Source organism: Nyctibius grandis, chromosome 4 (genome assembly GCF_013368605.1).
Source record: "Nyctibius grandis isolate bNycGra1 chromosome 4, bNycGra1.pri, whole genome shotgun sequence".
NCBI lineage: Eukaryota > Metazoa > Chordata > Aves > Nyctibiiformes > Nyctibiidae > Nyctibius > Nyctibius grandis.
Genome location: NC_090661.1, coordinates 87,815,757 through 87,842,561, shown reverse-complemented (window position 1 = coordinate 87,842,561; position 26,805 = coordinate 87,815,757). Strand labels below are relative to the sequence as shown.

Below are 26,805 nucleotides of genomic sequence, written 5' to 3'. Positions count from 1 at the left end.
ACATGAAATCTTTGGTATGAATATACTATCCATACATACTCAGAACAAGCCTCAGCCTTGATCTAAAATGAGGAAGCAGTTGCACCCAGCAGCTGGTGTCATTGACAGGGCTTTAGTTGTCTCAGCCCCACCGATAAATCTGCATACGTTCTTTCAATGTTCAGAACTGCCAGTCATCTCAAAGTAATTATCCTATTTAATTTCATGTTAGGACTGATTTGTGTCAAAGATGTATTATGCCTTTACATGCTACATATTCATATACTCAGTCTGTGTTAGTACTTGCTAGTAAAAGAGAGATTGAAAGCTGCTTTGTGAAGGTTATGTAGAGGGCATAGGAAGATGAAAAATATAACCAATATTTAGCCTTTCTGTGCTTCTGTATGTACCATGTAAACACACACCTGCTCTAATTATGGGTTTTGCTTTTAGACAAAATAGTGGAAGATTGAAAAGTGAGCAGAATAGGATGTTACTCAGACTTAAAAAAAAATCAACACTCTTGACAAAACTAAACTATTTATAGTCATTTCCTCTTGTGCATCTTGTGAACACAGCAGAAGACCATTCATTGTTCCTGCTTCATCTCAGATAGGTGTCTGTAATTGACTTCTCCCCATAAGCAAGCCTCTTTCAACTTTTCTTCCCAGCTTTGAGATAGCTTTACAGATAAAGATCAAAGGCTCGATGCCTTGAACCGATGGTTTGGTGTCACAGGTTACCACCTCCAGCTCCAACCTTCCTGCTCTTCCATCATGAAAGGCATTGCAGGGGGCGGGCTGCAATAAACCCCCAGAGTGGATGAGGGGCAGTAATCCTCTATCCTAGACCAGCAGCAACTGAAGCAGTTTATCTGATTGCACCTCAGGAATTCAGCTATGTCTTCATGCATTATACACATGCAACAGCCATTGAAAACACCAGCTTCAACCCAGCCAGCTGATGCCAGCCTTCATTTCTTTGCAAGGGAACTCCACTCTCACTGTTGCAGGTAGCAAATGATTTAGGGGTGTGTGCATGTGGAGATCTGAAGCACCTGAAGGAGGCCTAATGAGAGGAATTAGGTTCTTTCTGTGTTTGATAATTTCATTTTCCTTTCTACTGAGCAATTGGAAGGGAGGTGGAAGGGAAGGGAGTTGTTTTATATAATTAATGGGGTTGGTTTAGATGCAGAAAACTGGCAAGTAATACAAAATTACATCTTATGAAGACACTCACCCAGTTCACTGAGATCTGTGTTCTTCCACAAAAACCACGTCAGGAGCACTGTGTTAATGGAAGCCTATTGTAAGAAAGGTGGTACTTTTTTGTTAATTTAGTTTGAGAAGATAGTCCAAGATAAGAGCTTCAAGCTTTTCAAAATCTCAAGTGGTACTTTCACAAATCCCCTTCTAGGTGAGCAGGTTCCCCTGCCCCAGCAAGCAGAAGTCTTCCCCTTTGCCCAGAAACAATAAATTTCTTAATTTGGTCACCTGCACACCTGTTTATAAAACTAAAAGCTAATAGAAACACAAAATAAAGACCAGCTGGGGAGATGGTGGTGGAATAATTGTGCTGTGAGAAGCAGTAAAGGAGGGGGCTGGGCATGCTGTTGCTTCTTCAGTTTCAGGTTTTAATGTGTGTGGGTTTTTTTTAAATAGCAGAGGTAGCTGTAGTAATTTTTCGTTTTCTGCTCTTTAGTTTTTGGGTTTTATCTTCTAATAACTTAGCTTTTATTCTCCAAATTCCATTACACTCTTCCTCACTTTCTGTTTTCTTTTTTGTAGTTCTTTTCTGTAAAACTTTATAGCTGAAGCAGATGGGGGTTTGGGGGGATGTTTTAAAGTCTAAACTTGTACTTACTAAATCTCATTCTAGGTTTCCAATGCTAAGAATTTGAATTTGCCTGAAAAACAAGAAATAACTACTTTTTTTTTGTGATCTGTTATGTTGCCTTTCTCAAGACAAAAATGAGGGCTACACCTACTTGCAGTCTTACTTTAAGTGAACAGAGATAGTAATGATCTGAAAATGTGACTTTCTAGACACACAACTACAGGGTGCCATGTCAGTGAGAAACCATGTAAGAACTGATACTGGAGTGCAAACTGACTGATTCACAGTGTGATTTTCTTTTTTTTTAATTATTATTACTATTTTGAAACCAATTCAACTTTATCAGTTAAAGATCGAACTGACATCAGGAGGAGGAGAAGGAATATTCAGGTCACTTAATATTGAATGTATCAATATTGCTTACAAAGCTGCCCTTGCAAATCTTTTTGAATATATCCTGTTCAAAATCCTGCCCTTTTTTAAATAAAAAAACTGGTCCATGAGTGCAGATGGTGATTTTTCAATAGGCACAACAGATAATTCAGACAGTACTGTAAGCACTAGAATTTTAAGGAGGTATAATTCTAGTCCTCCGGATAAACAGAAATAGACATGTTTGTAATACAGAAAACTTCCTGTGATTCATTTAAAACTGGTTTTTGTTTTGTCACTACTCCCTACTGACGCTGCAGTCAGCCCTGTTTCCAAAAACACTATCAGCACCACTCCCAACAGCAAGCACACACATCTGTGCTCGCAGCCAGATGCGCTGAAGCAACTGTGCCCAGTCTTCCCACCCTGGAGACCAGGTAACAGATTCTTACAGCAGTGGGGCATCACTTGCTATGGGCTGTCCCTCTCCATGTGATGCAGGCAGCTGTACAGCTAAAGTACTGACAACCAGTGTGTGTGCTGAAGGTCCAAAGTACGGGATTCACTGTGTACAAGGAGGTGAACCATGCTGTCCATGCACACAGGAGATCCCCCTCCCTGTTCCCAGGAGCAGGGGGAGGCCATGGCCACTGAGGAGCCATTCATGCCAACTGCTCTGAGCCATAATATACATCATTACATAATATATATTTGTAAATGTCTTCACAGATATACAATACTGATAAATACAATTTCTCAAAAATTAGTCTAAATGGTGGGAGAATTCCTTATTACACAGATCTGTCTGAAATTAAGACAGACTCCTCTTTCTCATGTCTGGGGACTCTGCACCTCATCTCACATCAGAGTTGAAAGCTTATTACACACTTTATTCTTCATGTTATTTATATTTTTCTCTCTCTCTTTTTTTAATACTTGAACTTTGGAAAGCTTTTGTGGGATAACTTGTATGCAGAAGAGCCAAAAGCTTCCAGCTGATGTTTGAGAGTGGGGATGTGTCACAGGCCAGGCCCACCCATCGCCCTTCACTTGACATACATTCCTCATACGCTGAGCTGTGACCGGATCAAAGAGAGGGTGGTTTTGTTTCATTTTGGTTTATCTCAAGGCAGCTCTGCCAGTCCTTGAGCGCAGCTAGGTATTTTGTGACACAGCAAATCCTTCTTTCAGGGTATATTGTATTTGCAATGGTAAACCTTTCTGCCTTCCTTTACATATGTATCACAGCTAGTGATCCCTTTGTCAATACATCTGATAATCCTGTATTGCTGTAGGTCAAAATGGATAAGATATGAAAAGTAGCAACACAGGGCTAAAAAGTGTTATCTTTTATGATTCATTGAACAGTCTTTTTTGTTATTGCCTCCAACATGTAGAATTTCTAACGTATTTGTTAGAAACCTAAAACTTTTTAGAAGCACCTAGAGCCAAGAGTTCCAAACTTCTCATCTGCAGAAGTTTGAAAATCTATTCTGCGTGCAGTGAGTTCCTGATCCAAGGGTCCCATCCAGTCTATACCTCTTACAATTAAACTGGATCTCAAAAATATCTATGTATTGTTGAAAAGTGTTTTCAAAAATTAACAGTGACACAGACTGCACCTTTACCTGCAAGCCTGATTTTACATAAAAAGCTCTCAACCAAGTTGAATGAAGAGTTAGTTGGTGCTTGTAGTTAAGAAACAACTCTTAAGTTTGACCTCTTAATTATCTTTAATTACATGCAATGCAAGGTAAAACTAGCATTACTTATTATTTTTCATTTACAGTATTAGCTGATTGAGGTCCTTGAATGTTTCTAGTATCTGTTCATCCCAAGAGAACAACTAGAGAATAAACATTAGTTGGTAACGAGATCCTGACTCAGACGTGCCGTGAAGAAAAGCTGTAGTTATGTACCTGAAGCAAGGGCTGTCTACATTGGGCCATGGTAGCCTCCATTTCCTAGATACTCTCAGGGCTGCTGCTCTGATAAGTTCCTCCCACAATGAACCTCTTTACTTGGAGTATTGTCTTAAGTAAAGCAAAGCATTTGAGAGCCAGACAAAAAGTATTTGAGAGCTAGTCAGATACGCAGATCCCGGCAAAACATTAAGTGTATAAATGACCTTCTGTGCTTCACTTTCCTCATCGCTCTGGAATGGCCTTCGGGCTTGAGTTTCAGACCCATAAGATTTGGAGAATCCTCTTGCCATAGGCTTTGCTATCTGCCTCTTGTCTTTTCTACTGTCTAAAATCGCAAGTCAGACAGACAGCTCTTTGTAAAACTTGTAAGTTGTAGCCTATTATATCTGCTGGCATGTCAAGAAATCTCAGCCTTTAGCTAACTGGACAGACTGGTTTTTGCAGCTTGTTCAACTTCATGGGTCAAAGAGGATTTCACGTGAACTGGAGATCATCCATGCTTGATGACTTCCTACACTTACCACTGTCCAGTGCACTGGTTATCTGCTTACTTCCACAGGCTTGATACAAGTTAAGTTGTCCAGGGGCAACAAACTTAAGTATTCTTGTAACTCGTACGAGAGCTATGTAACTTTAAAAATTGAAAAAATTCACACAAATATGTATTAGATACTCCCTAATTTACCACAGTTTGTATTTAGAAAATGAAATGGCTCCAGAAAAAGTATGAGGAATAAAAGAGGCAGAGATTTTTAGGAAATTTGATTATGCAAAAATGGGAATGTTTTGATTTCAGTCCATCTGCATGGGAAAAACAACTGATCGCACCAGTAGCGGAACATGCAATTATCTCTAATTTAAATAGATCTCTTTTTTTTTATTAATGGAAATATGTATTAAAATACTTTTTTAAACTATAGCCTTATTCAGTGCACGTGGAACACCTGTGATAGGCTAATCAATGCACCTAAATATGATCAAATGAAAAGCAAACTGTTCTGGGTACTCATAATTTTTGGGGTGGGTTTTATTTGTTTGTGGGTGGGTTTTTTTAGAGACCAAAGTGACAATATAAAATAAAATCAGTCATGTGAAAAATTAAACACCTTTTTTCAAAATAAAGCCATAATTTTGCTATTGTAAAGATATATTAATGTCAGAGATGAGCAATAAGCAATATTCATATCTAAATCTACAGTTAGTTGTTAGGTTTTTTTGTTCAGGTCCTATCTCTAACAAACAATAAATATGGGAAGAAAAATAACTGATGCTTACATGCATTTCCAATTAAAGGCTTTTTGAAAAGGGTACAAACACTTGCAAACAACCATTCTCCCCAAACTAGAACTCAACCATTTAAATCTGCTCTCATTCTTTTCATTCCTCATTACTTTTCATTTATAGACACTGCCAGGTGCCAGCTGGGGCACAAGAAAGAAACAGTAAACTGCAGAAGATGGCTATTTGTGATGTTTCAAGCATAACCAGAAGCTGAATCTATTAGGGGAAAAAAAAACCAAACAAACTACAAACTCCACAGAAAAGCAGAAGTTATTCTGAGATCTTCACCCCAGATTTGCAGATTTTATTATCTAAACTAAGCAGATACATTATCCAAGCTGTTCTCATAGAGGCAGTGCATTGTTGCAGGAAATCTTGAAACATTTTGCTGTGCACCTGTTTCTCACATCTATAAGTATTTTTTTTTTAGTATCAGCAGGTAAAACTATATCTTTTTGCTGTAAATTAATAGTATGAGTTTTGAGCAAACGTTAAAGAGGTGCTTGTGAATTATTTGTCAGTTATTCTCATTATTCTTTTTTTGCTGAGTTGTGAACCTAAAAATAATGGGTTGATTTTTTTTTTTTTTTAAGTGAAATTGGGCAAAGATTTAGGCTCTAGGAATACTCTTTCAGTATCAGACCCATGACCTAGCCTGTCAGAGCAGGGTACTCCATGTTGTTGTATTACAGGGCTGCTGAAAATGTGGAATATCCTTCAATTCCAGCCAACATAATGAAAGGATCAGATTTTTCTGTTCTGTTAATAAACACTGTTAAGACTAAAATTAAGCTTTGTTATTTATTTCAGGATTCCAAAAACTGACAAGCACTCAGTTATAACTGTCCTTTTTAAGCAAGTCTCATAAAGTGAGATTAATTGTGACTAACTAGCACAATTGCTCTAAAATCAGTAGCAGAGTAGGAAGGTCCTTCTCCAGCGTAAGCCTAATACTCTACTGCTGCCTGATGCCTTGACCTTAGACTGCTGACAAATAATTGCATCATGTTAGTGCCATTATTTCCTGATTTTGTTTAGCTAATTCTCATCTAATTCCAATTTCCTTCAAAAAAGTTATTTTAATTTTTAAGAGACAGCTGTAATTACTAATAATGAAGCTGGAAGCTCTATATGTTACTTAACCTTCTGCATATTAAGGTTTTGAGTTTAAAAAAAGCTTTTAAAAAAGGGAAAGAATATTTTGATGTTTGTACTTGTCTTTGTAAGCAAAGCTTCCAAGAGTTTTTTGGTAGCCTGATCGTGCATCAGAGATGAGGTAGGCAAGACTAAAATGTGGAATGTCATAGACATAATGAAGAACAGAAGGCAAAATTTTTCATGCCCTTTTTGAAAAAAAAAAAAAAACCAAAACCACCATCGCTTTCCTTTATTGGTTGCGATAAAATCTTCAGCTCAGGTCTAATAAAAGACGCTGAGTTTAGGTAAACAGGAAGAACATGCACTGTGTGAAGAAATTAATATATATATGCATTCTGTAGAAGTTTCTAGTGTGACCAGACTTCCAACGGGTTTCACCTGGCGTTGACTTGATTTTAGTGGTGTGTTTTTTTAAATGAGAAGCAAGGTTGGATTCTAAATGATACATGGTCAGTGAAAATGAGATATTTAACTTAAATTGCCTTAATTACAAGTAAAATTTTAATGAGGTCAGTGCAGCTGATGAATGAGAACAATCTTTGGTTCCAGATATCAGTCCATGTAACTGGAGTCCTGAGATCATGAGTTTTTACAACTCAGTCGCAGATACTCTAATCGTTTCTCAGATGGCCTGGGCCCAGGAATGTATAATTTTCCCCTCTCCTATTATAACTGCAGACACTGTGGGAATGAGGTAAACTGTCCACTGATAAAATAACTCGTGTAAGGTCAGAAATCAAAAGGCATTCCCATTATAGCTGTGGAGTGTGGTAAAGTTTTGTTCTGAACAAAATGTTAACATTGAAATATTCTAAACTATTAATTTAGGCAATGATGTTCTTTCCTGATGCACTTACTCTTAAACTAATTTTTTAAACTGTACTTAATTGTATTAAGGAGAGGGATAACAAAAATCATGCCAAAGAGCTCTGTTAAAAAAGGGAGGGAAACTTCATATACAAATGATTTAGCACCTAAACAACTTATTGAACATGCATTAAGCATTTTTGATGTGTGAAATATTACTGGAAATGCATTTCCTGTATTTTTCTTAATTTATATAAATGGGTGTTCAACCACATGGTAATTTTAATGCTGGCTTTGTTTAATATCTTACAGGAAGCTTCAAAAGATGGTGCATGACATCAAGAAAAATGAAAGTGGGATAATAAACAAGTTCAAAAAGTAAGTTTGAAATGCCAATCCTAGTTTTATCAGTTTGGTGAAGTTCAGACTGCTAGCATAGTGTATAGTACCTTAGCGATGGGACCGTGTTATTCTAGAGGGATGTACTTCAGCGTATGTAAAGAGCTTCAGTCTAGACTGCGGCATGCAGAATTGTCATCAGTATTAAGAGTATCACAAAGTAGTTGCAGAACTGGCCTCCAACAGGAGGTTGTGTTTGTAGCCCTGAAAAACAGTATTTGGGTAAAATGCATTTTTTCTTACATATTCTTTCGGAATAATCACCGCTGCTTGTTTGAATGTGTGCCTTTCTCCTCAGGCCACTGTTTAGGCTACCTGCAGCAATTAAGTTTTAATTTGAGCTCTACCTTGAATGAACTGGCCAGACATCATAGTTAGAACTCCCATAAAAATGCTAAGAAGTCCTGTGCTTCAGTCCCATAAAACAAACCCCAGCACTACCTAACATCCTTATTCCAGTAAGAAGTGCTAAACAGCATGCATAATGATGTCATGTGCATATCAGTATCATAAAATATTCATGTGTATTTATACATAGAAATTCCAGTAATTCTGAGTCCTTGTCAAATGAATACAGCATTCACTGTCTCCAGTCAAACATCTACTTAAACCAATTAGCTATTTAGCACACTTTTTCTTTTTCTTAATGCAATAGCTCATTTGCATTGAACTTCCATTTGGATGCGATTTTCTCATTCAGATGTCTTTCTTTGCATGGGTCATTAACAATAAAAGTACTAAGTACTTTTAGAAGTTAATTAGTACACAGTATCTGCAGTGTTTCCAGGACAACCATATTAAATTCTATAAATACAGCTCTCGTACATAAAAGGCACATATAAACATTGTTTAAAATTGTTCTTAAAGAGTGACCATAATGGCTTGGATCAAGTAAAAGAAAGAAGTATGGTTTTAACAAGAGCTAATTTTAGGAATACAGGAAGCGGTCAGTAGGCTGGTGGGAGAAGCAGTAGGGCTCTGCCTGGTTTGGCTATGTAAGAGCTCTGGAAAGCGGGGCTGGCTAGAGATCCTGCCCCTGCTGCCAGCCCAGGCAGGGCTGGTGTTTGTGGGGCAGATGCCATCCCTGGCAGAGGAGGGGGATACACTTCTAGGAGCAGCAGCGACCACCTTGCTCACCCGTGCCCCAGGCAGGAGGAGTAACCTGATGTTGCATGCCCTCCTTTTTTGCCTCTTTATCACAGCTGTGTTTCTGGCCACAAACCTTGAGCAGGCTCTGATGGTAACACCTGATACATCACATAGATTCTCGAGATCACTTTTTTCCTTTACTCATCCTCTTTCACTCTAGCACTGCTGCAATTCGCAGTAAACCGGTCATGTGGTACATGTACTTGTTATTTCCACACATGCACAAAAGTAAATTTTCCCTTAAAATTACCCTCTTTCAACTACTTGGATCTTTAAATTAATCTAAGCATGTTTTTGTTTTTAACACTGTGTATGTGAATAGACCACTGTGTTCGGAGATGCATCTGCAAAAAAACTCAGTTTCATCTGGGACCTGCTCACAGGGAAGAGCTTCTAGGCTGTCAGGGCTTTTGGTGGGGTTTTGGAGGGGAGGGGGGTGAGGGAATTGGGTATTTTTGTTGTTGTTTTTTAAAAAAGGATGGCTTCCTACTTCACAGTAGTAGTTTAAGCATAGTTAATGTTAATAATGTTGCAGTGGGTCCAGTTCAAATGCCTCAGAGAGGAAACCAGATGGCAGAAGCAATAGAAGCATCTCAAGTTCATAATTTGAGGCAACAAATTGTCTCCCATAGTTACCTGGACATGAATTCTGCTGTTAATCAGTATTACTCTGACTGTGTGTCCTTCCCTGAGAGTAAGGGGAAGGACAGACAAGGGAAAAATAACAAGAACTAAATGTAGCTGAAGCTGGGAAGGTCAGAGGTGCCATCATTAAATGTCAGATACAAGATTGCTGCTATAACGCTGCAATTCTTTGATTCTCTCAAGATTAAAAAAAAATCCACAAAAAAGAGCAGGCTCATAAAAACTGTCTTAATGTATGACCGCAGCACAAAGCTCACATTTCACCTCCCCCAGCTATAAGAATACAAATTGAGATGTAAAAAAAATCTTGATACTTCTATGGTTCATCTGAGTCATATTAATCTCTTTGCAATTATGAAGATCAGAAACTTTTATTTTTTTAAAAATTGAAGAAAAAATTCTCACATTTGCACATGACTTCAGAACTTGAATCTTGAACTCAGCACATGAGACTTGTTATAAAAGCATGAGTTGGCAACACTGATAAGGATATGTACAAGAGATGCCAAGCTTTGCAGAATTAAAACTGGCTGTATTCCTCTGAATGTGCCCTTTGGGGGCTTTTTGTTTGATTTTAGTAGATGCTTTTTCTAAAAAATGCAGTTATCCAGTTGATCACTTCCTCCATTTCAGTTATAGGATTATTTTATTAAATGTCAATGATCTAAACATGACTGAACAGGAAAAATTGTAAAAAAAGTTGCCTTTATGTAGCACAGATTTGGAATTTGTCTATATGCTGGAAAAAAAACCATCATTTTGGCTCAAATTCAAACCTATTATAAGTAGAAATAATTTTAGAGAAGTCAAATAGTGTACTTGCTTATCCCAAACCTAAAGTTGTCACACACGTTTACTGTAAGCCTCTGCTAGTGAAAATGAAAGAATGATCAAATACTTTTGAAATACATTTGACTTATGACCAGTATTTGTTAAGACACTTTTAAAATCTGGATTGGCTCTTGATTATGCAGAAAAGTAAGAGAAGTTCTTGCATCAGGTGACTTGCTCTCCAATCTCTTTCATCTGCGGAGTGCAGGTGAAGAGGGGTACATCTACCATCCATGTGTGTCTTAAAGATCTGCAGAAAGCAGTCTGAACAGTTGTGATAACAGAAAAAAAAACTACAGATTGTTTCTTCGTTGCTTAAAAGTTCCTATTGTTTATTCCCTATCCTGACTCAGAATTTTCTGACACTAAAAATATTGCCTGCTGCAAGCTACCATTCACCTGCTTGCCCTTAATCACATGCAAAACTGTTTACAATGATGGAGTCCCAGCTGCTGTGCAGATCATGATGTCAAAGATGATTATCTACTCAGGTGTAGAAGCAATAGGTATAGCCAAAGTTGTATAAACAATGAGTGCTGGGGGCCTTTTTCATTCACATCTTTGATACTACAGAACAGGGACGTAAGAGAGAAATCATAGGTTTCACTCTGCAGGATGGCTGCCTATTCTTGAAACACTGTAAAGACGTAGCACTCATCTGTAAATCATAAGCTTTAAGCCTCTAGGCTTTGTTCAGTGGAATCCTAGCTCCATTGAAGTCAATGCTAAAAGTCATCCTGCATACACAGCAAAGTCAGGATTTCACCCTAAAGTTTTGGTATGTGCTGACCTACTGTGTTGAATAAGAAACTAGAAGTTCAGGTTACTCACCTTGTTGCAATATCACATCCTATCAAAACTTCCTTTGCAAAGCCATCAGAAATCGTGCACTTGTAGTTATTTGTCTAACGGCACACAATCCAAATATGTGCATTTCTTGAAATAACGTTTGCAACGTGACCTGAAAAATTGAAAGAAAATGCATCTTCATCACATCTGCTTTAGCCAGCTTTTTAGTTGTGTAAGTTTTTACTTCAGATTTGACTGGTCCATTTTCCTATACCATTTATAACTTAGGCAGTAACTTCAGGCAGAAAAATTGAGTTGTGTCACTAAATGTCTCTTCAACCTGCATAGCTTCAATTAGAAGACATCCATGAGAAAACCCTTGGCAGAGGGAAAAATGGTATTTATGGACTAAACAATGAGAGAAGTACTAAAATCAAGCTGTACCACACTTAGAAAGAGAAACCAGGGAAAAGTATAATACTTAATTTTAACTGTATTCTTAAGAAACATTAATTTCAACATGTAGCTGAATAGAATGTTTTGACTGCCTGGATTTTTGTCTCTATAACAATATTTCACCAAAGGAAAGGTTAACAAATCACAACTGTACGCCATTTCACTGCCACATGCACATTGTAAAGACAATGTGCAAAAGAATAGTAATAACACTTTTAAAAAAAGTTTCAGATTAATTTTTTTGTACAATTGCCAGATACTTCCAAAGCTATAACAAACTGTTCCACTAGGTCATAAGAATACAGCTCAGGGAAGTTTATCTGTCAGCTGGATTGCACCTGTTTAGAACTCTGAAAAAGTTTTCAGCAAAGTTCAATTAATTTATTTTCTAATCACAAGTGTGATGATCTAGTGCACTTAGGACTAATACATACTATAAATATTCAACTCGGTAAAGATGTCAATATAATTTTTGTAAAACCTACTAAATTAAAATGGTTCTTAAGACGGGAGTGGACTTCGTACAGAATTAACAACAGAAAAAGTGAGACTCTTGAAAACAGGAGTTTTTAGGCACATCTTAAATGCTGGGAGAATGAGCAGAAACACTAGTGAGGAAGTGCATCTGTAGGAGAATTAAGTGCTGCACATAAAGGGCTACTACTACATACATTTGGATACTTTTCTGAGTGTGGCCTGTAAAAACAAGAGTTGCTAGAGCAGAAAACCCAGACCTCTGCTGCAGTTTATTTAAAAATTCTCTATTTAGTGCAGGAAAACACAAAAATGTGCTATGAACTCGAAGCATGTGATTTAATATTTGCAATTCCTACAGGACTCTTTACGCGAGAAAATTTAAGCACATGCCTAAATGCTTTGTTGGATCAACCTCAGCATGCTATAGAGGAGAAATCTCAGAATACCTTGGTTTTTAAAATGAAATAGCTTATTCTCCTAAAAGTTATTCTAAATTTCTGTACATTGCATTCTGTTCTTGTGTGAGCAGCATCTAGATCCCATTATGTGAAATGTCTCAAATGCTATCTGGTTATTTGTTGAAGCTAAAATGTATATAGTAAGATGTGTTATGTTGCTTTTAAAACCTGTAAACATACTCTCAAAAATGTACTTGGATTTTATTGAGTCCTTTAGAACCGAAATTTCTCAAGGATATTTCAAAATCTCCAGAAAATTACTTATTTTCTATTAAATATTAGAAAAATACTAATCAAGTAAATGGAAACTTGAATTATTTAATTGTGTTCTATCACAGGTAACACGGAGATACTTCACCACCTGTAACTTAAGTCCAGAGTGGAGTAGCAATAGAATATTTTACTTGGAAATCGCATTTGCTATAATTTTATACAACTCTGTTAAAAGATATGTTCAGAAATAATTCTGTCTTCCACTGAAATATGTATGCTCATTTGGATGGCATTTGATTTGTTCAGTCCTTTCTGAACTTTAGGGGAACAGGATGGAGTCAATTGTCCCTCTGCAGGCATCCTATGTGGATAGTTATGTCAGAATCTCAAATAGCTAGGTAACCACTCCTTGTCAGAGGGGTGATGTCTTTTGAGCTTGCATTGTGGTTTGCACATTGGGTAAAGTTCTGGCTCTTGCAAAGTGAGGTTCCAATTGACTTCAAAAGAGCCTGGATTTCAGTTCTGGCACTCAATAAATCATACCAGTACAGTGAGAATTATTTTTTTAAGTGGATTTGAATTTTAGAATAAATAACATATTTGAAGAGATTCTAGCAAATATAGATGTGGCCATGAACTGTTTCAGCTCTGTGACAGAAACATTAATTCTTTTCTTCTATTGATATTCAGGTTCCAAAATGAACAAGTGGCCTTAATTTGCAAAACTGGGAAAGATACTTGGGATCGGTATGCTATTTCAGAGCTGCACAATGGCATGATAGGCTGCTTAGACACAGACCTCTGTTCTGTGCTTCACATGCTTTCATTATAACATATTTACATTTTCTCTTAGGGCCACTGCCAGGATTTACAGGGCCTGGGACAAACTGTTGAAGTCTTCAGCTTAGCAGCTTGGAAAAGTATAACGTGGCTTAAGCCACATGCTTTACACTGTGACCCAGACAGCCTCTCACTGTTGCCTCAGTTCCACTATTTTCCATGTCTCCACCGTCTCTGAACAACTCATGACAGACATGCTGCAAAGTACATTAATAGGTTTTGGTCTGCCCTCCCTAAGACCTGAGATCTGCCCTGGCAGTGGCCCTGGGTTTTTCTTTCTAACATGCCTCTTCTAACCTGGACAGAAGACAACAGCAGGGCTGTTGAGAATGCTTTTTAATTTACTGTTTGTACACTAAGTTATATTATGCTGCAGGAAGGTAAAGACTTGGAGGAGGCAGCTATCCATCATTAGTGTTGTTAGTAATGAACAAAGCAGGTAAACACTTAAAAAATAACGTGCCTGGATTGGTTTTGGTTTGGTTTTTTGGTTTTGGGGGTTTTTTTTTTTGAGCTTTAGCAATGCCTGCACCATTTATTCATTGATTCATGCATGTGCATTCGTTTTTGTCACTATCTAACAACAGAATTCCAGGAATTCAACTCGGAAGTAGCCAAAACATTTCTCAAAACACACGGGAAAAGTTTGTAAATTAATATGTTAGTGTCAGCATGCCACCACCCTGAGTTACATTGGTACCTGAACAATGACACCTAAGCAGCATGCTCCGGACCTAAATAGAGTCTCAAATTCTTGCAGTAAACCAAAATTTGTAGACATCACTGTTGCTCAGAGATCACAAGAAAACATTTAAAATTCTTCATGGACAATTTTTTTGTAAATAATTTGCTTATTTTTTGCAAATGAATTTGTTAGGACCTGATTGAAGAATGACTGAAGGAATCAGTTCAAAGGTACAAGTCCATGGTGAGCTTCCCTTAATTGCTACAGGGAAGCTGTCAGACAATGTTCGAAAGTCACTTTGAAGAGTCATTTTAATGTACATTGTGTTAATATTTTATATGGCTACCAAAAGGAAAGGTGTTTTTTCTCTTCAGATCCATCAGTCTGCCCTCTGATGTCACACATGCACCATTCGTTTTGACTTTAAACCCAAATTCTTCTCTTTGTTTACAGGGTAATGAAATAATTGATATACCAACTGACTGTAATTCAGTGTCTTCTCTGGACAGCTGCAATTTAGCAAACAGGAGTATGCATATATAAATGTATGAACAGGAGTAAACACACATATATATATTCCTGTTTGCTAAATATGTATATACATGGACATACATATATGTATGTATATGTATAGCCACAAAGATTCTTTCAGTATTTCTGCAAATTATCTTTTGATTCACTTGGTGTTACAAATGCCATTTGTTACCAAAAAAGGGGCATAACACCATAAAATAATAGTAAGCAGAAACAGAATCTGTCCCTGAGAGACCTGCTATACATTAAACTTTAATCAGAAAATAAAGTGCATACAAAATGATAGTTATAAAAATACGACTGGAGAGTGCTGCGCTACTTTCTTATGCCATAGTCTTAGCAAAGTGTGAGCCTGAGCAGATTTTCATCTTCAGATAGATGCACATTTATGTCCGACCCCTATGTTATCTGTTTCTGCATTGGAAATGAAGAGGAGGGTGAGTGGGCAAAGAAGCTGTCTAAGAACATAAAATATGTTCTTAGCAAAAAAAAAAAAAAAATCTCAGATTAGATTCTAATTTCTTATCTGTTTCTAGCTTTTGAAAGCATTCTCCTGCAGCTATTTGCTAAGCATCTATGATGGTAATCTGTATTTCTTCAGCTGCAGGTATCTTTTGTTATCAGCTTTTTTTGTGTCTCACTAATGCTCCCTCTAGTGAATGTTACTTATTAGATCATAAATGTAATAATTATTGTTTACAGGCTTAAAAAAAAACCTCCACCAAGTCTCCCACAGAGGGATTATGCTTCAGGTAAGGCTATATTAATTTAAATTTAAACTGCATGTCTGTGTATATTTGATACCTGTACACCTAACTATTTCAGCTGTACTTTTGCTCATAATTTGTTTTTAATGAGAGAATAATATACCATTATCAACAACTCTGATGGTAACACCTCTGAAATGAGAGGCAAGCAAAACATGGCAAGTTGTCCCAGTATGAAGAAAGAGTAGCAAGTAACTACTCTTTCAAAATCAGTACTTACCAGTGTTCTGCATGTAGGCTGCTCTAAAAATGGAGAATTCACATCCAGTCCTTTCTGCCAGCAATGGTGATGTGAAAGTAAATAGGGAAAAAATTGAACAAATGGATCATCACAGATTCAGAATCTTAATACTATTAATGTGACAATGATGACATCATGAATTATCTTAGAGATAGAACTATATTTGTTTATCATACAGCACTGCCCACAAACTACTTCATGCCCAATTTTACAAGTTAAAAGCTATCTTGTTAAGGAAACAGAGATATGAAAACTGAAGCAAAGAGGACAGAGTTTGGAGTTTATCAGATAATTGTACAAGTGTTTACATCAAACATGAAAATTAGTGTGCTGTCTTGGAGCTTGAAACGAGAAAGTGCAAGGCCCAGAGGTCAGCAATAGATCTGTTGTGTAGAAATTGTTACTCCTTAAAAATCAGATGCATTAGCAGGACACCCGGGGTAAAGTGCATGCTCTGTTGTTCAGACCTTGTGCAGTTTGCCATTTTCTAACGCTTTTCCAACAGCTCTGAAATAATATCCAAAAAAAGCAAGCAGGCATTTAATTTACTAGTCAGTCTAAACCAGATGTGTTGCTCTGAACTGTTTAGGAAATTTTGACCACTCTTTTTTTAACTGAATATGATAGGTTTTTTTTTTTCAATCTATACTTAAGATAAACATTTATATTCACTATTCCATCTTCTTAAATAACTCTAATGTTTCGTTTAGAACATGCAGACAATGAAGAGGACCAATGGTCAGATGATTTTGTAAGTACATATTTTGGGGTAGTAGGAGGTTACTGTAGCAACAAGTTGAGCACAAGCAATAATAATAAAAGTTTGGGTTTGAATCATCTACTTGTGGTTGAACTTAATGCTACTGGAATGTTACCTTATTTGTTACATCAGCATTATTTACAAGTAGCCACTGATTTTTAGCTACCTCAATTTTTTTACATTCAACTTAGAAGTACGCTCAGAAGCACCATCAGTGGTAGCCCTGGATGCTAAGCTTTTTGGATAAGTAAGCACATGACATAAATTTGAGGGCCTTCTCATACTGAACAGTAATTTCGGAAACCAGTAAGATCTTCTATTTGGGGGAGTGAGTGAGGGCGGGAGGGGTGAGGAGGGGAAAGCCACTTATTCCTAAAAATTAAATATTTATGGTAAGATTTTAGAGAACATAAGAATGAACCAAGTCATGGTCATCAGCCATGTGAAGCAATTGCCATAGTGTACAACCATCACCGTGAAGTGACTAGTTTCCTTCTGGAGTTAGCTCCTGAGTACCCTTTCAATAGGAAATAGAGAGGAAGTGACAGGACACATCAGGAGTCACAGTTGGAACCAGGAAGGAACTGTCCTGTGAAGGGAAGCAAGCTGTTGGTCCATAATTTGATGACTGAACTCTGGTGTGAAAAGACTCCTTGAAGATAGCAAGGAGACAGGGAGCAGGAAGCTCCTGGGAGGAGCAGAAGAGGAGGCAGGTGGGAGTACCTATTTGTTTAGGGAGGGAGCACTAAAAGGGAGTGTAATATGGTCCTTTCAAGGATGCATTCTTGTGATTTAGTTAATTGTACTCCTACAAGGATATTTGTGTCATACACTGCCATGAAGCCCTAAGTATGTTATGGGATAAGAAATGGAAAGTTCTGTCTTTCTAGGACAGTGATTATGAAAATCCAGATGACCACTCTGACTCTGAGATGTATGTGGTCCCCAGTGAAGAGAATCCTGATGACAGTTATGAGCCGCCTCCAAGTGAGCAGGAGAAAAAGAAGATTCCCTCCGCATTCCCTATTTCTAGGGGTGAATACGCAGGTAGTTATGGATTAATTGGCTTTGTCAGCTTGATAATTGCTTATTTATCAGTACCAAAAGAGAAGTGGCCTCAAATGGACTGACCTGTGCTTTCCTGAAGAATTTGCTTTTAATTCTGACAATGAGGTCTTCAGCTTTCAGGGGTATGATTTGTTACTACAGCATGAAACAGGTTAGTATTGCTGTTAGCCATGTTTAGAATTTTAGTATAATGTGTCCTAGAGACTTTGACAGACATCTACTAACTACAAAATTCAAGCTAAGGTATAGAAGATGTCACTAACTTGGCTCCAGATCCATCTGCATACTTTAATGCACGAATTTGTATTTATGATTAAGCACATAAGACTAGACAGGTCCCTCCCTCATCTTTTCTATATCTCAAATCTTTATTGCAAAAGCAGTAAAACATAGGACAAAGCAGCCCAAATATTCACTCCATATTGTCCTTCAAGATTGGTACTGAGGATATTAAATATCCTGAAAAACAGGACAGGATCAAGACTTTATTTACATCAGTCCAGCACAAAGGTGTGTTTTCTTCCCGTTTTGATTCTTTTCAACCATGAGCAGATTGCACTGAAGTGGATGGAAGTTACAGAATCACAGAATCAATCAGGTTGGAAGAGACCTCTGGGATCATCGAGTCCAACCATTGCCCTGACACCACCATGTCAACTAGATCATGGCACTAAGTGCCATGTCCAGTCTTTTCTTAAATCCCTCCAGAGATGGTGACTCCACCACCTCCCTGGGTAGCCCATTCCAATGTCTAATGACCCTTTCTGAGAAGAAATTCTTCCTAATGTCCAACCTGAACCTCCCCTGGCAAAGCTTGAGGCTGTGTCCTCTTGTCCTATTGCTAGTTGCCTGGGAGAAGAGGCCGACTCCCACTCCACTACAACCTCCCTTCAGGTAGTTGTAGACTGCAATAAGGTCACCTCTGAGCCTCCTCTTCTCCAGGCTAAACAACCCCAGCTCCCTCAGACGTTCCTCGTAGGTCAGACCCTCCAGACCCTTCACCAGCTTGGTCGCCCTCCTCTGGACTCGCTCCAACACCTCAACATCTTTCTTGAATTGTGGGGCCCAGAACTGGATGCATTATTCAAGGTGCAGCCTCACCAGTGCTGAGTACAGAGGGATGATCACTTCCCTAGACCAGCTGGCTACACTATTCCTAATAGAGGCTAGGATGCCACTGGCCTTCTTGGCCACCTGGGCACACTGCTGGCTCATGTTTAGCCAGCTGTCGATCAGCACCCCCAGGTCTCTTTCCGCCGGGCCGCTTTCTAACCACTCTTCCCCCAGCCTGTAGCGCTGCATGGGGTTGTTGTGGCCAAAGTGTAAGACCCGGCACTTGTTCTTGTTGAACCTCATGCCGTTGGTCTCGGCCCATCTATCTAACCTGTCCAGATCCCTCTGTAGGGCCTTCCTACCCTCCAGCAGATTGACACTCCCACCCAGCTTCGTGTCAGTTAGCTTCAGTTAAATGAAGATTTGGGCCATGGGGAAAAGAAACATTGGCATGATGCCTGCTTTCATTTTTGTATGATACAAGACTGTTACTGGTTATAGAATAATCATCAAAGTGCTAAAATGCCACATACATACTCATAGAATTTTATCAGCACTTTACCTACATGTTCTTTGAAAAGGGGAGGAATTCTTAAAATGACACCGCAGAGGACCTGGCATGTTTTAGTCCCACCCTTTGCACTGTAACAGTTGTTTTTCTCATGTGTCAGATATGTTCTTTCTCACTTCCTATCGCCAAAGTTCATACCAGCACAGGACATACTAACTAATGAACTATACCACCCAGCCACCAACTTTTCCTCCAGGAGTTAAACAGTTGTTCATACAACAGTCAGTGTCTAAGCACTCTCTGCAGCCTGATACAGAGGACTAGGTTGCTACCTTGAGTGATGATACAGGACCAGTTTGCACACAAGTGTCAACATCAGGACCATCATACACTCAGGTCTGCCTTTTGACCTGAGCTGCAGCCACAGTAAAGACTTGTTTGCATACGTAGTAAAGATGTTCCACAGGCTAATGTGTAATTTTTATTAAAATTGTTTTTTTCTTCCATGTTAAAAGACAATCGCACCAATCACCAGCAGCTTCCTCCCATCAACAAACCTCTCCCAAGTACGCCCAGTCCAGCCACGTCCAGACCAAAGAAACCATCCATGCCATCCCTGCCTTTGCCATCTCCTGCTGCAAAACCAAAAGTACCACTGAAGCCTAAGGAGTGTACTGATGATGAGGTAATGTTTATAGATATACTTGTTTTGACAATTTAAATAACTGATGACCCTGCGCCAATCATATGATAGACTACACAGCAATGCCATGGCCTGGTCTCTTTCTTAGCCTCTACGGTACCAGTCATTTTGTACATCACAGGCAGTGACCTGCGAGTACCATGCTGATTCCTAGCGGATATCTGCCTACTTCAAGTATCAAAGAGGCTCTTTAGACCCCAGAATAGTTTCTGATCATCCATAACAGGCTGCAGGCAATGGGGAGAGAGCAACCTCAAAGGCTACCCCCAGGACCAAAGGGAAGGGAGGGCTTTCATCCACCAGTTGAGAACTAGAGTAATTTGGTAAATTGTTTTCAGTCTTGGAGAATCCCATCCACTTAGGATGATAAAAGTCTGAAATAGCACTCACTGTGAAATAGCAACTATTATTAGCTGCTGCTAGGGCTTCAATCCCAACAGCTTCTTGTTATGATGGAGGTTTAACTGGTACATTTTTGTCCTGCATTTCTCACAGGATAATTACATTGTGCCAGTGGACAATGATGACGATAACTATATTGAACCCACAGAAAGCAGCATGTCACTACCTACAAGATGTGAGTTTTAGTCATTTAAGCTAATAATTATTGCCTTGTTAGGAACAGCAGTGGAAAAAATGGATCAAATTAATGTCTGTTTTTAGGGTTCAAAGAGTGGAGGTGCAGCTATTAAAGAGAACACAGCCTGCAAAAAGGCAATTGGCTCCTTTGGCCCATGACAAGGCCAAGGAAAAGTATTTTTAACTTTATTGGAAACCATGTTTAACTCCTGCCTCTCTCACTCAGCTATTTCAAAGTCCAGCCCTTGTACAACCAGGAAGATTTTCATGGTATGTGATCTCCCTCCTCATCCAAGGAAGCCACAGCATTAAAATTCTCTGTTTGCTGAAGTGCCTCAGGAGAAGAACGAGCCTTTTTAGATTTTCAGTGAATAAAGACAGACTTTGATTAATTTTTTTTTACCTCACTATTTGAAGTATATTTAGCTGGAGAGTGAAATTATTACAGTCCAAAGGTGAAAAGTAAACAGAGAAGAGTATGTAGTTCTTCTCTCTGACATTACTGACAGTATCAAATCTATTCAACAAGGCATGAACTCTGAATAATATTTCCCTTTTAAAATGAGAGCTGCTTTCTGCCTCAGTTGATTTGTTCAAGATCACACAAAAAGGCTATCACTTGGACCTACTTAATATTTATTCTTATTATGTAAATGTTGCATTGTTAGTTTTTTAATACATATATATGTCTATATAAAAATGTGTGTATATACACACACATGCACAAGTATGTATGTATATGAATAAAATATGTTTTTAGCTCCTGTGAACAGATTTATGAAGACAACAAAGTCAGCCCCCCCTACTTCTCCAAAGCCTTCGCTTACTTCTGATATACAAGGTATGTAGAGTTCATATCACTGTTAAATAATCTTATTTAGGAATATTAAAGAGGAATATTAAATTACACTTGATGTGTTCACAACACAAACCCTACGACGTACATAAGTAAAACAAAAATACGTCCCCCTTTCGGTTTTTCGATGTTGTAGCAGTTGTTCTGCCTAGCTTGAATAGTAAATCTCTTTTAAGCATGAATAAAACTAGAACAAATCATTTTCCCCAAACCAATTTATTTTTAGTCTTTTGCTGTAGCAGAGGAATGCAAATAGATCAATACAGCAAAAACAATTATAGGACTCTGTATGTTAGTAATCTCATTTCACTGTAGGAATCAAGACTCAATGCTTTAAAACCACATCGAGATTCAACCTTAAAGAAATTCCATATGGGTTGATGTTTTGCATGTCCTGTGATAACAGTGTTCCCATTTAAGTTCTATAAAGAGCAGTTTACTTGGAAAAAGAAAAAAAAGCAGACGCAAATAAGAAGAATCATATTTGCTTTTGTACGTGCAGATATACTTGCTTAATCTTTCTTAGCTGTGCTAACTCCAAGTTGTTTTGCATCCTCGTCATGTCATTAATTGCTTGGAATGTAATCTTTACAGACTGATCACACAGTTCTTTAAAAGTCTTTGCATATTCATTAGCAATGTGTTTAGATTTCGAGTCGTAAACTGCGAAAGCTTCTTTTCTGAATGACTTAAGATTTTGTGAGTTACTTTTCAGACATTTTAAAATGCCCTTTTCGATCTTAGCCTTTCTGTAAATCAGTGTCAAGCAACAACCAGCTCCTGGCAGATGTTACTAAAAAAATAAAACATCTCCCCCTGGTGGGAACTCGGACATTTCTCAGCACAATAAAAGTGATGAAGCCTGACACTAAATTTGTTGAAATATAACTCAATTTTCATTGAAGAAACTGGACATAGATAAGGATGCTGGGGGTTTTGGCGTTTAGTATCTATGAATTAAAATACACCTTTGGGACAGAGCTCAGGGATGGACACTGGCCACACAAGTGAGCCAGCTTGTTATTTATGATTCACCTGATCTGTTCCTTCCTGAGAGTCAAGGAAAGGCTACATGCTACCACAGGTGTGATAACACATCTTTTCCAAACTCTCCCAGGTTTGCACAACACATTCATCTTGCTTTGGGCGGGGGAAGAAAAAATAAAATAAAACCTTGTGGGGTGCAGGGGAAGATTCATTAATACAGTAACTGTTTATCAGACTTCCTGGGACTTTTCCTGAAGTTCTCACTAGAAGACCAGGGGTGTAGCTACCCCAGGGTTTTGGAGACAGAATCAAGCTCTGAGCAACTTCTCAGTTATTTTTCCAGAGGCAGAAGTACAATTGATACAAATTCTGATCAGTTTTTCTGGTAACTTGGTATGTTTTTGCTAACCAAAGAACACATTTTTTCCTCCCTGTCCTACAGAAGTCTATGAGGTTCCTGAAGAAGAGGTAGGCCTTTCTGTAGTTTGACTCACATTGCTCTCAGGCAGGGAACAAATGTGATTGTAAAAAAAGATAATCAGTCTTTCAAAGGGGAAAAATGGGAATGAATCTCTCTCTGCACTTAAAGCTTTCTGACACTTCCTTCACAGAAAAGCTGGCAATCCAATTCAAAAGGTCTGCAGAACAGGGTAAATGGGAAGGGGCTGAAGTTTCACGGTCCTGTGTGATAGTGATCTGGTTTGGAAAGCAGCAGCCTAAGGGAATGCTTTCTAGAAGCAGAACTGCAGCAAAGGAGCAGTGACAGTTCTGACACAGTAATTTTCTTCCCACTTGCTGGTACTGATATGACATACAGGCAAAGCAATGTGCTCAGGGCTTCACAGATTTACTGGTGGTGGCTTCTTGCCTCTACCATTGTAGTGCAGATTACTGGGCAGAGTTCTAATAGAAATCTATATCAAAAATAAGCTATTGCTGTGATAACATAAATATGATCATACAAATATATTTTATGATATCAAAATGTGACCAAATAATTCAGTGCACTTTCACTTACAGGAAAAACCATCACCACCGCCGGTAACCAGGTAATCCATTGCTATGAATGTGTGCGTGTATTATTTAAAACTTGTCAGAAAATATATTTCCTCATCTAGATACTATATGTTTAATAATTCTCTCTCTAGAAGATACACAGATAGCAATTCTCTCCCTTTAGATTGTCTACACAAAAATTGGCATCCAGTTCTGTTACTTTTAATATGTATGTTTGGTTTATTGAAAAGAAATGTCTCTTAAGGGTACTTTTTAGAATTTTGAGGAGGTAAGAGAGGAGAAAGAGAGGTTGCCTTTGTATTCACTGTTGTTAAATATAATTTTCCTTTCTTAATTCATGTTTTATTACTAGGCTCACTAAGCCACTTCCCTCTACGCCTGCTCAGAACACAGAGCACTCCCACATGACTAGAGAGTCACCTAAGCTGGATACTTCCAGGTAAGTAAACAGCAGCTTATCTGAATAGCAAATATTAGTGGAGACAAAATTTTTTCCTCTCTATAATGTAGCCCTCGGACAATAAGCCAGGACACACACATAGCTAGGGATTGTGGGACAAGGTAAGAATTGAAAGTTCTTATTTCCTTGCGAACTTCTGTATTCAAGCCAGTTTGCCAAATGGGTACTATTTTCTTGAATATCCCTTTAGGGATCCAGTGCAGGGGTAAAACATCTCTGTGAGCCAGTTTGAAGTCCTATTACCTATCTCAGCACCCTTGCAAATGAGAGATTTTTGCAGGGGATGGGGCACAAGATTGCTTGTAAAGAAGCTGGACACAGTAAATCCATGATTTATATTCCAAGTCTCCGGAGGAAAAGAGGCAAAGGAAACCTGAGCATGCAGTCTATTTCACTCTTGTGTCCCCAGAAATGTAGGAAGCTGCTTTGTAACCACTGCCTCATCTCTAGGACATCACTTTACAAAATAGGCCATATGCCCCAGGAAGAGCAGGTGGCAATCACAACACTGTGTGTGTTAAGGTATTTGGTGAGGTCCTGTGCATGGTTGCAGGGGACCCGAGGTCCAGGACAGAAGCTCTCCTACAGTAGATCCACACTAAGGGCACAGCATCACCACAACCACTGCAGCAGTGCATAGCTGCAATTAAATCCATTTACTGCAGATCTCCTCCTCTCTAGATCCTGAAATGTGTATCTAAGCCAAGCAATTCAGTAAGTAAATCCTACTCATCTTAACTTATTGTGTATATTTTCCAGAAATATTTTGCCTCTTCCCAGAAATCGTCTTCATCCAAAAGCAGTGAGTAATTAATGTGCCACTATAAAAGAATGTGTTAAACTTAGGCTGTTCTGTGTTTTTCATATATACATAGAGATGGATGGGTGCTTTTTATTATCTGGATTAAACAACAGAAACAGATGACTCAATGTCAGATTGATCTAATATTGTAATTGTGGCTGTTAATCTTTTGGACAAAAGAGATACATTGGACATTTGTATTGATCAAAGAAGAACTTCAGATGTTTTAAGGGATATATGGCTCAGTCCAAAAAAATATTTTTTTTTTGTACTAAAAAAAAAAATACTAGTTGAACCCCAGGAACCTTACTTTCAGTAGCAATGGGCGATTTTGCCCAATCTGAAGCACCTTCCTTGAGCCTCATTCCTTTCAGATGACAAATGATTAATACTTTCTGAAAATTGAATCCTTCTAAAATGTCAGACTGGGTAGTCTGAATAACCAGTATCACTAGAAAATACAGTCCATGAGGGGGTAATTACAAGCTTTGGGTTCCTAAGGCTGTGTTTAAGTCATTCCTCTTCTTCCTCTACTCTTGTCCCCAGTCTGTTCCTTCCACTGTGCTGGAACAAAGGTTTTCTGAAGAGAACTACTTGGAAACTTGTCTAACTGTAGCAAATGGGCAAAAGGAAATGCACTAAAATGTTCTTTTTCAGCCAGATTAGTTCCATAAATTGTTCTGCACTGTAGCTCTACTAACAGTTGTGCTAGCACAAGAGAGGGTGCACATGAGGAGCAAACTACCAAGAAACAGGGTGACAATAACTGCATCAGCATCTGTGCCAAAAGCTATGCACATCAAACTCTGTCCCAGCCCAGTGCTTTGAATTGCCCTTAAGAAATAATCAGTCTACCAATAACTACATAGAGAAATTAGATGCTTAAATTAGCAATTTGGGGTCATGCCATAGCATTAGATGCTACGGTAACATAATAGAGGTGGTATAAGAACATCTTACAGTCTTGCTTTCAATCCTTAAATTTCTAGATATACCAAGTATTTGGCAGGGGGGGTGGGGGGGGAAGCAGCTTGCACACCTCTGCATACAACAGCAGCAACAGCATTTTAGTTTCCCTTCCACCTCATCACAACATTCTTCCAATTTAGATCTGTATCCTGTAAGATGGCGTCTTTGTTTAGCCCACACCCAGAGCTAAACAATAAGCAGTTGTTCTATCACCCAATGTCCCCTCCCCAACCGAGAAAGGGAACTGGGAAAAGGAGGGATACTTGTGGGTTAAAATTTAAACAGATTTAATAAAATAAGGAAACTAATATCAATGCTAATACAAAAGACACAAAATTATACTTATCATAGAGTGGTGGCAAGTTGCTCCAGGGATAGTAATTGTTGAGAAGAGAAGAGAAGAGAAGAGAAGAGAAGAGAAGAGAAGAGAAGAGAAGAGAAGAGAAGAGAAGAGAAGAGAAGAGAAGAGAAGAGAAGAGAAGAGAAGAGAAGAGAAGAGAAGAGAAGAGAAGGAGAAAGAGGGAGGGGAGAAGAGAGCAGAGCAAAAAAAAAAAAAACAAACAAAACCCCATACCCACTAAGCTTTCCCATTTATAGTGAATGTGACGTTAATGTTATAGAATACACCTGTGGGCCAGCCTGGGTCAGCTGCCCTGGTTTTCACTGCTGGTGGCCTTGATCACCACACCACAGCTGGCCACAAACTGAAACAAAATGTAACAGAAAAGTGATTCTATAAATTTTATTCCCATGAAACCAGGACAGATGCTGAACAATTCCTGAGTAGTGCTGAGTCCAGGATTTCTCTTTTATGAAATGTTTTGATTTCTCAGCTTTTCTTGATAACATAAGATTAGGGAAAAAAACCTTCTGAAGGGAGAACATCGGACAGAAATTCCACTCTCTGATCAGCACTATCAAGAATACTCCTGCTTTAGAACATACTCAAGTGCCACACTGCAGCTGAAACCTCTCCATTAATTCATTTTCGGAGCTTACCTCTAAGATGGATATCACCCTAGCTTTGCAGAGAATCAAGAGAGACTATCATTTTGCTGGGGCCACACACTGAGGTAGTTACAGCACCAAGGATGGAGCTCCCAAACACACACTCATCTGTACAATGGGTGTATTCAGCTCCTGAGTACTTGTAGTTACCCAGTTTAGCACAAGAGTCAGCCTAGGAAAGAACTAACCA

General features: G+C 38.5%; 1 protein-coding gene across 1 annotated transcript in view; it reads left to right on the top strand.

The window, feature by feature from the left end:
- BLNK (B cell linker) overlaps positions 1–26,805 on the top strand; it is a 104,991-nt gene that overhangs the window by 63,996 nt on the left and 14,190 nt on the right. Inside the window, exons 4-15 of the mRNA XM_068399392.1 lie at positions 7,671–7,736; positions 13,466–13,522; positions 15,537–15,586; positions 16,553–16,593; positions 17,493–17,649; positions 19,750–19,919; positions 20,433–20,514; positions 21,277–21,357; positions 22,802–22,827; positions 23,380–23,408; positions 23,729–23,815; positions 24,596–24,638. Coding sequence (XP_068255493.1) covers positions 7,671–7,736; positions 13,466–13,522; positions 15,537–15,586; positions 16,553–16,593; positions 17,493–17,649; positions 19,750–19,919; positions 20,433–20,514; positions 21,277–21,357; positions 22,802–22,827; positions 23,380–23,408; positions 23,729–23,815; positions 24,596–24,638 — 889 coding nt within the window. The remainder of the gene's footprint in view (positions 1–7,670; positions 7,737–13,465; positions 13,523–15,536; positions 15,587–16,552; positions 16,594–17,492; positions 17,650–19,749; positions 19,920–20,432; positions 20,515–21,276; positions 21,358–22,801; positions 22,828–23,379; positions 23,409–23,728; positions 23,816–24,595; positions 24,639–26,805) is intronic.